At 34.1% G+C, this 18212-nt stretch overlaps 1 protein-coding gene across 3 annotated transcripts in view; it reads left to right on the top strand.

Annotated features, from left to right (window-relative positions):
* TDRD3 (tudor domain containing 3) overlaps positions 1 to 18212 on the top strand; it is an 88913-nt gene that overhangs the window by 44163 nt on the left and 26538 nt on the right. For 2 of the 3 annotated variants that reach the window (XM_079315048.1, XM_079315049.1), the window contains exons 3-10: positions 1107 to 1172; positions 4379 to 4539; positions 6573 to 6714; positions 11847 to 11918; positions 12413 to 12562; positions 13262 to 13402; positions 14339 to 14495; positions 15105 to 15230. In XM_079315048.1, the coding sequence (XP_079171174.1) occupies positions 1107 to 1172; positions 4379 to 4539; positions 6573 to 6714; positions 11847 to 11918; positions 12413 to 12562; positions 13262 to 13402; positions 14339 to 14495; positions 15105 to 15230 (1015 nt within the window). The remainder of the gene's footprint in view (positions 1 to 1106; positions 1173 to 4378; positions 4540 to 6572; positions 6715 to 11846; positions 11919 to 12412; positions 12563 to 13261; positions 13403 to 14338; positions 14496 to 15104; positions 15231 to 18212) is intronic. The other variant, XM_079315050.1, reaches the window with a different exon arrangement.

The following is an 18212-nucleotide window of genomic DNA, read 5'->3' as shown; positions in this document are numbered from 1 at the left end:
AGTTTATGAGATGGAGAGAGAGACTTTTTACAAGGGCACATGGTAAAAGGACAAGGAAGAATGGCTTCAATCGGAGAGTAGGTCTAGACTAGATAGTAGGGGGAAATTCTTTACTGTGTGGCCAGTGAGGCACTGGAACAGATTGCTCAGAGAATTCATGGATGCCCCATCCCTGGAAATGTTTTGGATGGACTCTGAGCAATATGGTCTTAGTGTACTCTGTCCATAGGAGAGGAGTTGGAACTAGATGTTCTTTAAGGTCCCTTTCAACCCAAACCATTCTATGATATGGATATGGAACACACAGGAGTAGTTTATAGGAGCCTGTGTGCTCTTCAGAGACACACAACTGGCAGATGAGTTTCCTCAGATGTGCTCATGTTGAAGAACTGAATGTGCTTCCTTATCATTACCTGGCTATCTTGTGCAACAGAGGGAGGATTGGGCATTTATTCCCTCTGTAGATACTCAGTAAATGTACTGAAGGTGCATTCTTATGATTGTTTTTTTTTATTTTTAACTTACCAGTGTTTCTCACTGAAAACCAGAATAAGTAAATTGTTTGCAATATTTCAGATACAAAAATACAGTCCTGCACAGTTCTAGATCAGGGTGCCAAAACCGTAGGCCATTGACATGTATTAATGACAAAATATTGTTGAAGTTCTTGTATCAATTACATTTAGTATGTTTTCTGTTGAAAGAGTTATGGTCAGAATAAGTAAGGATTTATGCATATAAAAAGGCTCAAACTAAAAATACTTAAAGCGCGAGATGGAGAGCAAAGAAAGATGTTTTACCTCTATTAAACCTCACAGTTGTGTTTAACCATTAAACATGGCATAGTCATTTTGTTTTGTCTATTTAAAAGCATGTTAATCAACGTTGAAAATGTGCTAAAAACAAGAATATAATTTCAAAAGCAAAAGGATTTATTTTGTAAACTCTTGAGTTGTTGAATATTTTATCACACACAGGAGTGGATTTCTGTAATAAATAGTTGTCATTATGGAAAAAATTCTTTTTTTACTATTTTATGTTTTTTGTTTGGTTTTTTAAGTGCATATTTTAAGTTAATATTTTCTTGTCTTCTGTAATCATTTCAGACAGATTTAAGAACGATTGGCAAGAAATTCCTCCCCAGTGACATCAATGGTGGAAAGGTGGAAAAGGTAGACAATATTTTTACTTCACTTTTCTGTATTCTGTGATTTCTGTGTGATGACAGGATGGCACTTTAGTCTGGTCTTGTCATTACTTCACATACAAAGGCTCCCAATGTTTGAATATATTATAGTCTAAATATAGGTACATAAGCTCCACAAAAGAGGAGTTTTGGTTTTTATTTCACAACTTTGAAATGCTTCAATAAGAACCTGGACAACCTTAGCAACTTAATTTGTTGCTGAAAAGTAATTTAACTTATTTGGTCTTGACATTGTATCAGAATTTCATTTTTTCCCCTCATTATCCTGAGATGGCAACAAAGGGGTCAGAAATCCATCAAAGTACCGGTTTGATTCTAATACACAATGATACATGTTAATGCTGTGTTACCTGCCTACTGTTGTTCATGGCTATAGCTATGCACTTTATGTAATTTTCTTATGGCTGTGTATCCTGCAGGTTATGTGAATAAAACATATTAGATGGTGTAACACTTTATGTGCTAGAGAAGAGTATTATACTTGAAACTTGAGTGTGCTAGATTTTAATGTGTTTAAGTAAAAATGAAATTTGTACCCATCAGTACACCCTTCCTGTTTTGTTCCTTACATGCAATTCAGAGAGTGGAAAAATGAAGGAGTTTTATTTTAAACCTAGCAGTGGTTCTCACTTCAGTTCTTTATTCCTTACTTCAAATATTGACAGTCTATTACTGGTGTGGAAGTTCTGAGGAAATATATTTCTTTACTATTGAAATTTGGATAGTGTAAGTTAAGGTGGGTTTGTTTTAAGAAAGTGAGATTGATTGTTGAGAGAGTCTGTTAAGAGCTGCTTGGATTTGTTTATTGTCTAAATTGAGTGGTCACTACTGCAAGCACAGACTACTACTGGAAAAAAAAGCACAGACATTATTGCTGTTTTGCAAAGCACACTTGAGAGAGAGTCCATTGCAGGATCATGGATTTTAGCTAGGCAGGAGTCTATGCATGCAGCATATTACTTACTAAACTAATGTTATGGGAAGGGTTTTATTAATGTAATCTATAGTCACAGATCTTTAGGAAAAAAATCCCAAACCACACACTTGCAAGCCATTTCCTGGAGGATGATAATACTTTTGGTTTTGGAAAGAATTATACAGAAAAAAAAAATCTGCTTCAGAAGGACTCCTGTTTATAATTTTTAGCTTGATAGTATGCTGAATCCTTGGTTTCTTAACTACCTTTTTTTGAGTAACATAAAGCAAATCTGACTCATTAATCTACACTTCAGTTTAGCTTTCAATGTCTGCAAATACTTTATTTTATAGTGCTATGTGTTTGCAAAAAAAGAATACTTGCTTTATGGGAGAGGAACAACTTCTTGGTATAATCTCTCCAAAGAAAGTAGTTTGTTGTTCAGAAATGTTTCAGTGGAGAATAGCAATTATGTGCTACTATTGTTCATCTCATCCAAGATTAATATCATTATTATTTATCTATATCTTGAGAACTTATGATGTATTTCCATCTTCCATAGAAAATAACTTTAAAAATTAGCTTTTTATGCAATTATTTGCCTATTTTAATAGCTGAGAGATGCCTGTTATGAATCATAGATATTTAACCATTATAGATGGTTATCAACTTCAGTCAGTAATACACAGAACTGTTTCACTCACTCATTTAATATCTGTGTTTTATATGGGTTTAAAAAAAATCAAAATTACCAGCATTAACCACAAGATGGCCACTTTGCATAGGATTTGGAAAAGCTGAATCTTCCCATTTCCATCTAGATGACTATGTACCATCAAGATATGTTAAGCATTTTTGAAGGAATTAAAGTGTGAAGACTATAATGTTACAACCTGTAATTTAATGGGTGTTAAATTTTAAGGTGTTACTGGTTTTCTTTTGAGAACTTGTATCGCTACAATGGAAGCATTAACTGCAGAGGAAGTATTCAGAAAGGTTTTAAGGTGTGATCTCGGAGTTCCTTTCTGAGTACTGGCAAGTTGATGGTAAGCAGTTCAAAACGTGAGATGCCACCAGTTTAGTTCCTGTTAAAGATTACTCATATGCTTCCCAATTTGTGTTTCATTGTTTTTTTGATTGTGGACTTTTCTTTCCTACAGCCTTTTTTATTTTTTTTTAAATGATGATCAGATTTCTTGTTCCAGTTAAAACTGATCTGCATTTTAAAAAGCCTCTTTCAGTGAGAGTGGTTGCTACATCAGATCTTCTGCTTCTGTCAAAGTAAAATTGTTGTGCTCCTGTCTTCTTATTTATTAATTTATCTTTTTTTTTTTTTTTTTTTTTTTATATATACTACTGGTTATCTGCTCTCGTTTTGTGTTCTTTTGCTTAACTATTCAGTTTCTTCAAGGTTAGAAGCTGGTGAACTGTGCACTTCTTCATCTTTTCACTGTCATTTAGGAGCTAGAGATCAGTTGAGCAGCCACAGAGAATTTTTTTTTCAGAGAAATTAAAATTACTTAGCTATAGCTGAAATACCTTAAATGGTTTAGGTAGTTGGTTTGGGCTTGGATTTTTTAGGTGGGTTTTTATTTAGCTTTATTTTGGTGGGTTTTATTTGTGGTGTATTCCTTTAGGGGGTGTGTGGCTTTTTTGTTGCTTTTTGGGGGGTTTTGGGGTTTTTTGGGTTTTTTGTTTGATTGATTTTTAGTTATTATTTTTATTTTTTGTAACACAGATTGTGGTGTGTGTAGTAGGGTATCCATTTTTACATAATCAATGGACAAGTGATGTCTCTTCAGTTTGTTATATCAAAGAAGCTGTTTCTAGTTGGTTGATGCAGAGCAGTTGTGTTTGAAATTTCCTCTTGATTGAAACAGTCTTCTAAGCTGTTTTCATGTTCTTTGGAAGACTTTGTCAATGACACCCTGTAGTGAAATCTTATCTGGACTCCATACTATGTTCGAAGTGACAGTATCTGTGTTTTTGTTTGTTTGCCTCCTCAAATGTTTTCATTCACTTATTTTTTATAATTGATACCTAAGAGAGATGTGAAACATTTCAACTGTTTCTCTGAAAAAGCCATCTTTATTATGCTTTAGAACACAGAGTACATGAGTGATAGAAATTCAACATGACTGCCTGATCAAATTACACTTTTCTCTGCCTGGGGGCATCTCTTGGTGTGTCTAGATACTGCAGTGTGTTTGCTTAACAGTGTTAACACTTTTGTCTTTTCTGTTTGACTTATCTAGCTGGAAGGGCCATGTGTCCTGCAAATACAGAAAATTCGCAATGTTGCTGCACCAAAGGATAATGAAGAATCTCAGGCTGCTCCCAGAATGTTACGTTTACAGATGACTGATGGACACACAAGCTGCACAGCTATAGAATACAGTAGCATGTCAAAAATAAGGTGAACAACTTTCTTTTTCATGTTTTCCTTTGATATATAGATGTCCTTGACATAGTGGAAGTATCCTTATTAATTTATTAAAAAAATTTGTTTGACAAAAGAGGCTTCTTTCTTGGATTTGTATATAAGGAGAAATTTAAATTCAGCATACAAATGTGTATATGAATGTAATTTAGAGTTTTGTTTATGCTGAGCCACATAATGGAAGAAAGTGGATTTTTACAGCCATCTACTGAGTTGTAGTTTCACAACACACAGCATTTTGGGGCTGTGTGTAAACTTGGGCCAAATTCCAGTTTATAGCAGTGGCAGATGTTTTGCCTTGCCTTTGTAGTAAGAGTGCCACAGCTTGACAGTCCAGTGCAACTAATGCTGCTTAACCATGGGCAAGCCTTTAACTTGGATATTTCTTCAGTGAAAAGTGAAGGGTAAGAGAGCTAATTACTGCTGAACATGGGGATGTTTTGTGTGTTTGGTTCTGGGATGCTGAAAACAATCTCTGTGTTTAGTCGACAGAGTCATGGTGTGCTTTGCACTCTTCTAGTTCAGATAACTTTGATTTAAAAAAAAAACCCTTCTTATTCTGTCTTTCTCTGTTAGCTGCAACAGTTATAGATATATACTTAAATTTTGAATGTCATCTTCTACTGTTAAACTGGTTCTTCTGGGCAGGAGCCAGCTTGCAGTTTAGAGTGATGCTGTCAGAACATTTAATGGTATTTTAATTTTAGCTTGAGCCAGCAGAAGTAAGGATATCATATTCCAATGTGAATATAAAGAGAGCAATAAAGGAAAGCAAACAGACTCCTATGTAAGTAGATTCTAGATCACACAGTATTTAAAGATGAACACCCAATACAAGGCATAATTTGAAAGCTTTTTGGTAAAATCTCAAAATGTTAGAGAACTCACCACTCTAGTGTTGTGAGCTCTTCTTTTTATGTAATATTTAAAGATTTAATTATTGTTATATGTAATTGTTTCAGGTTTGATGTTGGACTATTAAACTGCAATTATATACTGTTTCAGTACATAGTGTTACGTTAAATAAATACGAATCACAATTTTATTTTAAATTATAGGTTTTTCTTGACTTTGGTTTCAATTTACCCCTTCCCCTTGTCTAATTTTTTTCCTGTAATTCTTTCATGTCTATTTTTTTTATCTAATTTTCTTTGACTTTATCAGGACAATCCAGTAATCCATTAACGTTGGTAAGGTTAAATGCCTCTGGTACTGTAATTGTCTAACTCCACTATGAATGTTCCTCACCATGTGTTGTGGGTGTGTGATTGCAACAGTATCTCTACCATATTTTAAAGAGATTGTTGTCTTTCAGTTGAAAGGTTTTAACTGGCTGTGTCCTGTTTCTCACAAGAAGAAGCAGTTTCCAGATTGCACTGCTTGTTATATCTCTCAATTACATGTTGGAAATACATGATTCTTTTATGCTTCTATCATTGCTTTTCCTAGGGTAGATTCACATGAGAAGAAAAGGTGGGTCTGTGTGCAAGCTGGTGACAGAAAATACTCATGTTTTTGAATTCTAGGGTACTGAGAGGAGAAGCACTAGAAGATGCTTGGTTTTTATATTTATTCTAGTACAGTCCTAGCTCTTAGCAATGTGTAGAAAGGTTCCTTTCTAACCAATCTATGCATCTACTAAGGTAAATGTATTAAAAAAATGATATTAACTGTGAATATGAGGAATGTGCCTCAAAGCCAGTATATAATCTGATAGTCAAAACAAATCCTATCCTTAGTTTGGTATTATGAAATTGGATATTAAGCAAACAGGCAATTTGCTAATATTCATCTTTGTTAGAATCTAATTTGCAGTATGGCATTTTCGTATAACAGGTGGGAAGTGTTCCTGTAAAACTATTGAGAAGAGTATTGTGCTTTTTGATGCTATTCTTTTATCATGGCGTATGAAAATGTTGGAATTATAATAAGAGTAGTTTTTTATATGTTTCTTTGTGGCAGAATTTAATAAATGTATTTGAATTTTTTTACTTTGTTTCTACCTCTAGCCTGAACACTCCACCTGGAACAAAAATTAAGCTTTCAGGAATTGTTGAAGTGAGAAATGGATTCTTGCTGTTGGATGACAGTAACACAACAGTTCTTGGAGGTGAAGTGGAGCATCTTATAGAAAAGTGGGAATTACAAAGGGTGAGGTAACACCACTAGAAATGCTTGTCTTACAAGTTGCATATTGCATTTAAGAATGGCAAGCTTATTCTGTTTACTGTGAACTTTTGTATAATAAGCTTTTAGAACTGTACTGTCCAAATAGTGTTAGGGCTACAGCCAAATGTATGTAAGTATGTCTTATGTATGATGTTGCAAATTAAAAAATTACAAGTGATCTTTGCATGGGAACTGATTCCTTTCTGCAGGGATTGAAAGCATTAGTCAAACATATTACATCTACTTTGATAAATAGTCATGGGTGGTTGCTTTCTTAAACAGTGTGTGTGTTTGGTACCAAAATACTATGGAATTCTGCCTTTTACAGTTGCTGTCTGCAGACTGTCTTTTTGAGGCAAAAATAATAGAATAAATGTACAGAAAGCATTGAAGTTGGTAACCTTTGGTACGAGCCCTGTGTTCCATATATCATCAGTACTTAAGGTAAATTGTGGTTATGAAGTGAAATTGGAGATTTAAAATTCTTCCAAAAAGGTGTAAATATGTATTTGCTTTCTGTCACAGTAGAACAAAAGTGGCTGCAGGAATATTTTTTCATTTATTTTCTCACTAACAGGTGGAAGTTCCTAGAGCAGGAGTTGTGACCCTACTACCATTATTCCCAGATACTTGACAGATTAGTTATCACTACTACAACCATGCAAATCTCTGTTATTTTTGCATCCATATCTCTGAAACAGAGTAGCTACTTATGAACATGATGGTTAGTTCTGTATGAAGTACTCATTTTATTGTTGCTCCTGCTAAGTTGGGATCAGTAATTTTTGTTAGAACTAGCCTTCTTTGGTATTTGGTTGCACTTAATAGATTTTGGCAAACTGGGCCAAAATAAGTTTGAATTTTAGAATTATGCATTCCAGCAAATTCTGTTTGGCATCTTTCAGCTTTTATAGCTGAAAATAAAGGGGGTTTTTAAAGCACAAAGGCATTCCTGGTTTTAAATGAAGATTTCAAAATAAAAAAGGTTCTGGGGCCAACAGCAGAAACATCCCATTTTAAGATTTTTATTCTTACTTAGTATTAAGTCTTCCGAGTTCTCTCTTCAGTTAAAAAACACTGACTTTTAAGGTAGATGGGGCAGAAGTGAGAACGTAGAGCTAACATGTTCTTGATAGTGCTGTGCAATTCACAAGACAAGAATAGAGCTGGTTTGCTTTCTTGGTGACATTTTAGACAGTCTGTTTTCATATTTCTTCTACCTGGACTTCAACAGGTAAGTTTTGCTTTATACTTAATTGGTTTTTGAAATCAGTGTCCAGAAATAGCTTGGAACAGATTCTATATATGTAAATAAAAAAAAGCAAAGCATTTAATAACCAAAGGCATGCTGCTGACTACAACTTTCAGCACTTGTTAGCCAGTTCTCTTGGCTGTATGCAATATGTTTAACAAAGCGATAACCATTACTGATTTGCTCTGGTAAGATACAGAAAATGAACTATTGCCAGCTACTATCTGCTCCGCACTCTAATTCTCAAACATTTGGAGTTTGCCATAGTATTGTTTTCTTTTTCTTGTTGACCAGCTCACAGCACATGAATGTTGCCATGTCAGAAGAGATGTAAGTGACAAGGAATCAGTTTGGACAGGTGAACCATGACCACTGGAAATTGTAGTTCCAATTCTATATCTAGACTGACAGCTAGACAGATAGGGTTCAGACAAATCTGTAGAAGCCAGATGCTACATGGTTAGCAGTTTCCCTATGAACTTGATGCTTCTATCTTCTTCAGAAAAGTTTGTAGAAGAGTACAGCTGACAAATAAGCATAATTGCTAAAATATCTGAGAGGTGATAAGGATATTGCCAATCCTTTTCTAATCTTGGCACAGAAGCTTAAATAAAATGCCGAATTGTTTTTGCATAAAAAGACATAAAACTGTTTCAAAGTACTTGTTTTGAAGCCAGTTTTTTATTTTTAAAGGCAGTTTTATATTTTCTCTCCACTAGAAGGTCTGAGATGTGATAATTTGGCTTCATGTGTAGATGATGAAATTAAGGGGGTTTTATTCTTAACATGAAGTTAGTGTTAAGCCAAATAACATTATGAAACTTCAGAATGAACGTTGTTTATCCTGTCTTAAGGTATTGCCCTTGCACCTACTTGTCAGCTTCTGCTTGTTCAGTTGTATTACTGTTTTGCTCCATTCAGAACAGTGTTTGAAATTGCATTCAGGAGGAATCAAGTTTTAGTAATAAAAGACTCATACTACAATGCAGCATATGTGGAATGAATGCAGTATTATCACACTGCATGAGGAATAAATGTGCTCTTCCTTGTAGCATTTAATTTTATTATCAAGTAAATTCTTGCTTTGAAAATTCAGGTCTTTTTAAGTATCCCTATTTAAATGACAGTAAATAAATAAGGAAGGAGTAAATGAGACTGTTACTGAGGGATTTTTTTATTTTTTGTCTAAACTATTTGAAAATATAAGGTGAAGTGTTGTGGACATTTTAGGAAAAAATACAGTTCCAAATAATTATTGCTTTGTGGTGTTCCTCATGATCTGATGGTGACTGATGTTCCAAACATGAAGGAGCAGTATCTGTAAGGTACTGCTGATACCCTTCTTATGAGGGAACAGTATTTTGTATTGCTATCAAACAAAACACCAGACAATATGTAAGTGAAGTCTGAAGCAAATCTCCTAAGGTGATTGGTGAGACTGTTTGGCAGGGACTTAAATTTTTAACACTTGGAATTACAGATCATCTAAAAGTAAAGCTTTCTGGTATACTTAAAGATTTTTCTGTTTTGGTGACGGTGAAGCTAAATATTGAGATTACCTAATGGGAAAATGTATACTTCAAAATACATGTGTAAAGAAAGGTGAGGGTACAATAGTACATAATATCTAGTGATCTCATATTGTAAACCTTAGTTTCTTAAGAGATTCTCTAGGAAATATGATTTAGTGTCATGATGCAAATAGAGCAAAATAAGTAAAAGAGGATCACAAAATGCATATATAACAAAGTTTATTGTAAGTGATGCTTACTGCTGAGTTATGAGGAAATTTAATTTTAAGTTAAAAAAGATTGTGTGTGTGTTACCAGTTTGCTTTTTTATTTGGTGAAGCTTGGTTTCTAAAGCAGCTGCTCTCACTTCTCAGCAGAGAATGCTCCTTGAGAAGAAGCTATCAGGGCTTTTTACTATTAGATCATTAGAATTCTTTCATTATGGATCACAGTTTTATGCAATAAGTTGTTGTGATTCAAAATTCGTGTAGGTCAACAGGCTCTCAGTTTTTAAGGGCTTTTTTGCCATTTGCCCAATTGCACATTTTAGCAGTAGATTGAACAATCTTTTTCTTCTATGTGATTTCTTGATTCTGATTTGGGAAAGAAAGAAGAAAATGTAAATTCAGCATGGTCTTCCTGATTATAGGACATGAGGAATTATTCTGATGCCTGGGTTCTTGTCTAGCATATAATAATTTCTTTAAATTATAATCTGATTCAGTGTGGGAGTTCATTCCAAAATTGCCTGCATTTCTCTATGTACAAACAAGCAAGCAAATACCAGTGCCAGAATAAGGGTTTATTGCACCTGGAGTGCCTGCTCTTGGGAAGTGAAGTGGCTTGACCATGAAATCACTGTTGTACTCTGCTGCTTCAGTTAATAGGTACAGGGAGGTGTGAGCATGCTGCAGTGATCAGTCCTTGGTTAGCTTATATTTCTAAGGCAACATTTTAAGTGAACTGATTGAAACTAAAGCAGAAAAATTTTATGATTAGTGCACTTCTAAGTGCTTTTTAAAAATAATTTATTGAATATTTTATCAGTGTTTTTTGCTCCAAGGCAAAAAGGATTTTTTTTTTCCAAATTTAAAAGGAATTAATAACTATAAATGATTTAGAAAACAGTCTTTGGCTCCTGAATGAAAGCAGTTAACTTGAAAGGAGTGGACCAAAAGTTTTAATTTGGGTATGTATAAGCTAAATTAATCTATTACTTAGTTTAAGAAATTCCATGATTGTGGTTTAAAGCTTATTTGTGTTTATACCCTGTTTCTCACATGATGTATTTAAATCAGTTCTACGTCAGGGTAATAAATATATAGGTAAATGTCATATATAGCCTTAAGTAATTAAGGCTGTCTCTCTCAACAGAGTGTTTGTTTGCCTGAATGTCCATAGAGCAAAGAGGGCAGTGAAAAATGAAGATAAGAAAAGAGATACATTATAGGAAATGCAATTTTGGTGCATTTTAACAGCATTAAGGAACTGTTCTTTTTTTTTTTCCTAATAGCACAGCATTTTGTTTCCAGCAGTGGCAAAAATGAGATTGTTTTTAGGGAGAGATCACAGTCTGAGTGCTTATACAGCCTTGGCATACAGTATTGCTATATTATATCAGGGGATACAATTCTGATTAATCCTCTCTGTGTTTGCTTATGCATGGGATAATGAATTTCACAGAATGGTTGAGGATGGAGATCATCTGACTCAGTCAAGGCCACCTTGTCCAAGACAGCCAATTGTCCAGGACAGTGTCCTGGCAGCTTTTGAGTATCTCTAAGGATGGGGACTCCTTAGCCTCCCTTTCTCAGTCACCCTCAGAGTCAAAAAAGTGTTTTGTGATGGAGGGAATCTCCTATGTTTCAGTTCTGCCCATCTTACTGGGCACCACTGAAAAGAGCCTGTGTCCATTGTGCAGAAGGATTGATAAGGTCCCCCTGAACCTACTCTTGTCTAGGCTGAATTGGTCCAATCCCTTTTTAAAGGTACCGGTGCCTTTGCAAATCTCTACTGGCAGCAAGTTCATTGGACATTGTATGAAGAAACATCTGCTGCCTCTTTGTGTGCTGCTTTGTTCTATTAGTGTAGGATTTGTTATATAACTGAATTTTCTACATTTGCTCTATGTATTGCCTTAGTCTTTATGCAAAATTCCATAGTTTTCTTTGCTTCTCTGCCTCATCTCTAACCCTCTTCTTAATTTAGGTGACCCTAGATTTAAAAATATGAGTTTCTTTTCTGCTCAAAATATCCATCTTGCAAGTTTCATATACTTTCTGAATTAGAAACGTTTATCATACAATCTGGTTTCTGTTTGCAATTTATTAATTATCAATTTTCTTTTACAGAGTTTGGCAAAACACAATAGGAGTAACATTGGAACAGAAGGTGGCCCTCCTCCATTTGTACCTTTTGGGCAGGTATAGTGTACTTCTTTTTGTCACTTCATAAAAGTACCTGTATTATGATATCTAGGTACTTTGTTTCAGTTAGGTAAAGGCTATCAAAACACCTTAGATCTTGATAACTTAGATAGAAAAATTGTGTCTTTTAAAAAAAACCCCAAACTGTGTTAATGCAGTCTCCTTTTTTTTTCCAGTTTCTAGTAGCATTTTTCCTCCCAGTTTCAAACTTAACTTTATTTAGTGTGTAGAGCCTTTGATTTTGCTGGTAAGATCATGTAGGCACTAATGCAATTCCTTCTTAATTGCCAAAGAATTTGGCAAGGATCAGTGGATTTCCAAGAATCATCATGATTACATCACAAAGTCTTATCTACATGATCATATCCTTTACCTGAGGGTCTGCTACTCTAATGGAATAAAACTTGGGTGGGTCTTTTTTTCAAATGAGAGCAGGCAGAAGAATTAAAAGCTAATTAAGAATTCATTTAAGATTTCTTTTGCGTTTTCAGAAATGCGCATCTTATGTGCAAGTGGATAGCAGAGACCTTGATCGCAGAAAGACTCTGCAGATGACAAATACTGTGAAAACTGTTGCAGACAATGATGAATTTGAAAAGCAGAGAACAGCTGCTATTGCAGAAGTAGCAAAGAGCAAAGAGGTTAGATGCATGTTTTGCAGCATTTTATTTACTGTGATTGATCTTGTCTTGTTAAGTATTTCTCTCTTAAATGACAAATGCTTTCTGATACTTGCTTGCTTATAATGTGACTACTGTATCTTTAAAAGGATGAATTAGGCTTAGAGTCCTTTTGAATTGTTGGCTGTGTTCTTATTTTAATACATTCTAATAAATGTATCATAATGTTCTATTGTAGATATGATTTTGCTACCACTACTAAAAAATGAGGGGTTTACAATTTTGCTAATAAGATTTAAGTAATAAATGCAGGTTATCAATTTTCATCTGCTCTTTTTAATGCTCAAAGCCCCCATGATTCCCTGAATGCAGTCTGAAAAAATAGCTAGGAAATTTAGTTGTAGTGTGTCAGGTTTTTATGTTCTCCTTTGGTCTTCTTTTTAGTTTATTTCTCAAATTACTTAGTAAGTTGTAACAGCTAGAATTATATACCCTTTTTACAGCTTCATTTGAGCATAGGGGAAAAAAAATTCCTAACTAATAAATTAGTCTTTTTCTGTGTGTGTGTAAATTAGTGCTTTATTTGTTGACCCAGAGCATAATCGAAATACACCCAAAAAAACACTGCAACAAAGGTGCTGCACTTTTCTACTAGCTAAATATTGAGGCTTGTTTTCATTATTTCTGTTTGCTGAAATGTTATTTTGTGCTTATCTAAAGACCAAGACATTTGGAGGAGGTGGTGGTAGTAACAGAAGCAATCTCAGTGTGAGTGCTGGAGGGAATCGAAACAGGGAACTCTTCCAGAAAGAGAAGATAGCAAAACCAGAGGGGAAGAATGAAGGTGTCTACAGAGAACTGGTAAGATGGAAGACTGTGGTGGAGTCTTAAATGTGTAATATTAAAAACAAAACTCAAATATAAAAAGAATAAAATCAGAATACTTTGAGGAGCAATGACGTTCCTTTCAATTAATTTTGAGGTCTGCTTAGAATACTTATGGTGCTTTTGTACCTGAGATAGTTACAAGTATTACTGTGATTCTGGGCTAAGCATTTATACAGTAAAATTTAAATATGTATCTCATAGATTAGATTCCATTGGGCTTGGGGTTTTGTGGGGTTTTTTTAGGGTCTTCATATAGCTATTTTTGAACCTGTGGAAAGAATATTATATTCATGGGGTTCCAGTTAAAAGTGTTTTTGATTGCAGCTGTTAAATTGGATGGGTGACTAGTATGATTTTGGTGCAGGTGCAATGTTATTTTTTGTACTTAATGCTTTTTAATTCCTGTTTTGACTATTTGTCATCATGCTCTATAAAATTTGGAATAACCGAGCCTGCATTTCTACAGAAGTAAATTGTTTGCATTTCTTTGCTTTCTTCTGTAAAACCTCTAGCCAATTATATTTTCTCCATATTTTAAGAAGTAACTGAGTGTTGCATTGTCTACAAAAGTTCTGAAAGGGTTCAAACAGGAACAAATGGCTAGTTTTGATACCCATATTATTTTGAGATATTTCTTTTAGTTTTCATATAGACTAGGAGAATTTGTGCTTGAAAGCCTATTATAGTAGAACTGAAAATTAATTAATTACAAACCATACAACCTATAAAAAAATCTCTTGATTAGCTGGTTCTTTTGAGATTGTATGCAAAGATTTTATATAAAACTGAAATATTTATAATCAATTAAACAATATTGTTTCAATTAAAAATTAAAGAAAAATTAATGTAAAATCTGGTGGGTTTATAGAGTGTTGTATTTATTACTTTTGTGTGTACCTTTTATTTCAGGTTGATGAAAAGGCTCTAAAACACATAACAGAGATGGGTTTTAGCAAAGAAGCAGCAAGACAGGCACTTATGGATAACAGTAACAGCCTAGAGGCAGCATTAAATTTTCTTCTGAACAACAATAAACAGAAACCCATTCAGGGACCACCACCTAGAGGTAAAGCTTGCGAGATGCTTAAAAACTGTTTTCAAGCCAAAGAACTTGTGTATGGTGGATTATTAATGTAGTTACAGAAGAGCGTATTTGCATGTTTTTTTCCTTCAAGCTAGAATTGCAAACCTGAAAGCAAATCCCTAAGAAAGGCTTCTGTGTATTATATTCTTGTCAAAATTTTTGAATTGGAAGTCAGATATTTAATCAGCCTTAAATGGGAGATGTGTATCCTAGAATCACAGAAGAATATGGGCTGGAAGAGACCATAAAGATCATCTTCTACCTCCCAGACAGAGGGGCCACCCACCAGACCCGGTTGCTCAGGGCCCCATCCAACCTGGCCTTTAACACTTCCCAGGATGAAGCATCCACAGCTTCTATGGACAACCTGTTCTGGTGCCTCATCACCCTCATAGTAAAGAATTTCTTCCTCACATCTGATCTAAATCTCTCCAGTTTTTAGTTTAAAATTGTACTCTTTTGTCCTATCAGTGCCTTTCTGTGACAGAATTTTTTAAAGACAGAAAAGACAAACATTTTGTAAATTAAATGAAAGCATGTGTGGACTTTATTTTTTATTATCTATTCACAAAAAGCCTTTAATGCTTACAGGTAAGGGGAAGGGCCGAGGCCGAATAAGACCTGAAGATGAAGAAGAACTAGGAAATGCCAGACCATCTGCACCAAGCACACTGTTTGATTTCTTGGAATCCAAAATGGGTACTCTAACAGTAGAGGGTGAGTTACTTAAATATATGTATCTGGAACAAATGCTGGACAGTATAGGTAGAATTATTTTTCCTAACTCTGTCATCTAAAAGTTGATTCCTAGAACTTCTGCTTCATTCGATCATTATAAAAAAACAGGAGTGCTTGGAGAATTATTTTTCTCAAGAAAGGTCAAATAATTTGTTCCATGGTGTCTAAAACTCAGCAATTTGAAATAAGATGAGATAAATCACAATTTGTTAATTTAATTGTGTTCTTCCTGGATCATGAGTCTTCATTTATGATATCACAAGTCTTCACTGTATTTATCAAAAATCTAAATATTCAAAGAAAATAACTGCTCGGCATTCTGCATTAGCTGATACAGTTTTGTAAACTGCAGATACAGGGAGTAATGTTTGAGATATTTCCTGGCAACTCATTTTGCTTATCAAAGATGCATTAAATTTTTTACAATGAGCATAAATTAAAATAGTGGTAATGTTTTTGGCTTACAGTGCAAACATTGATTTTTCTTTGGATACATTTTGTGCTTATATTGAGATATTACAGAAGGCTTTTATGTTTGACTGAAAAAAAAGAATTTAAAAGAAATAATCCCTGTGGCTCATATACATTTCTTATTGTCAGTGATTTTGCAGTAAGTAAGTACTTGTAGTTCGTCAAGACCCTTGAAATGAGTGAATTGCTTTTTTAAAATGATACTACTGATTGCTTAGGGAGACTTATAGGGTCCCTTGGGATTTAGTACATGTATGTGGACAGTAAAGCATAGTGTTATGTGAGTAAAAAAGTAGATATATTTATTATATTCAGTTTATAGCCCTTATTATTGTGTTTTAAAGATTTCTTTCCTCTTAAATAGAAATAAAAAGATTCCATAAATGTCATAAGAACAAAAACATAATTCTGTTAAAATTTTCTGAAGGTTTTATGCTCCTTCAGTTACCAAAGGTTCTGACATATTTCCTAGCATGACTCACGAGATTTTTACTTTAATGTTTTTTGTCACTATGTTGTTTTTTCTTGCTTTATCTGAGTAATCAATATGTAATCCACTGTACTATTCCTGAACCATGCTTTCCTGAAAAAAACCCAAACCCAACTTGTTAGCATATATTAAGAGCTCAGAAAGTTTTCTGATTATTTTGTGAAATTTTTTCAATCTTTCTGCCTTTTTTACTGAAAAAAAGTAGATTATGTACTTTGTAAGGCTTTGAAGTGGTTGCTTAGTTTCATGTTCTTAGCTTTTATTTTCCTTACTGAGTGTATATAGCCCATAGGATTGCATCTCTATTTCTATGCCAGGTTTTACTTTTGCTTGCAGTCTTTTAAATGGATATTTCAAGAAATATGTGGGCATATTTTTTTTTTACTTTCATAGGTGATTTTTTCCTTGTCAAATTTGAGGAAAACTCTGCAGTCTGATTAATTCAAACACATCCTTAAAATCCTATATTGAATTTTCTGCCATTTTATTACCTCTGCCTTTGAAAATAATTTCAGTTAAATTCTTAATTATTACTTGTCTTAAGTTCCATTCAAGCTGAGATGACAGGAGCTTTAAAAGTATTTGCTGAGTGATCTATCTGCAGTGATCATACTTAGCACTGTGAACTCTTCAGTCATGGAGTCTGCATCCAAATGTCTGCAGAAAACAGGATATGTAGATATATTACTAGTACCTCTTAAATTTAATTTGATTCTGTCATCTGCGAACAGTAGAGACACATAATTTCACTCAGAATTACAAAAGTATTGGTCAGAAATTAAAGGCACATTGGAGAAACTGATCAAAACAACTCAAATATGTAATGTTACAAAGCCAAGAATGTCTCTTCATTGATTTTCCTGCACAGTAATACACTAAGGAGCACCCAGGCTGGCAGGTTTCTCTCCATTTATATTCACCAAACACAGTGCTCTACTACATATAAAAGAAGGTAGATTGTTTTGCAGTATTTCTGGCATCTTGCTGTCCTGTATGGTCTCTAAAATCTCGTCTTGTTTTGTAGGTATTCAGAAAGAAAGGGGTTTGTATAGGGACAGTGATTTTGAATAAATGAGCACGCCCTTACTGTTGCATGTTTGTATATGACCAGGAGCAGATAATTACCTGGAATGGCCATATTTATCATTATTGCAAGAATTAAAGTCCTATACACTTTAGACAGTGTGTAATTCCTTCTAAATGACTGAGATTCAATGTAAAACCCTAAAAACAAAAGGTGGTTTTGCTGAACTAAGTATTTTTTTAAGCCTGTACTACACCAAATTTTCTTCAAAATCATATGTGATCTGGGGAGAGAAAGGGTCTGAAGAAAGGAATTGCTTCTCTTTTCATCAATGCAGAGGATTGATTTGCTTTGTGCATCCTTCTTTTTTTTCTAATCTATTGTTTCTAATTGCACCTGAAACCTTTGTGGTGTGGAGAATTTCTGAATTCACTTCTGGCTGGGCGGTTCTATTGCTGAACAAAAATTGCAGAACTGTTGTTGAATTGTTTTTGTTTGATTTGATACCTTTTCATACTTGTATTAAACAAGTAGAAAAACATTCATGTATTGAAATACCTTTGTATTTTTTAGGAGGTACTGATATTCCTTTTAAAAGTTGAGACAGCACTTAAAGTTTCTTGTTGTTTGCTGATTTTTTTTTTAAAGAAGTACATATTAGTTATACAAAAGCATGTTAGTGTTTTGCCACATAAATGATATCTTGTGATGGGTTTTTTATGTTTTATCTCCTTTTTCCAGCTAAGGAAATATGGTTTTCAGTAATTGCAGCTATCAAAAATATTAAATGCCTGACTCCATGATCTACTAACTCTTTAACTGTAAAAAACAGCATACTTTAAACATAGTTTATTTAAATAAAATACAGGGAATTAAAGCAAACATATCCTTAGCTTTAAGCAGCATGTTTGTTTATTTATTTATTTATTTATTTGTTACTGTGAATGGTTGGTGGCACCTACAAAAGTATTTCTAT

Source organism: Erithacus rubecula (genome assembly GCF_903797595.1).
Source record: "Erithacus rubecula genome assembly, chromosome: 1".
Lineage (NCBI taxonomy): Eukaryota > Metazoa > Chordata > Aves > Passeriformes > Muscicapidae > Erithacus > Erithacus rubecula.
The sequence above is the reverse complement of the archived record's forward strand: the minus strand, read 5'-3'. Positions and strand labels throughout refer to the sequence as shown.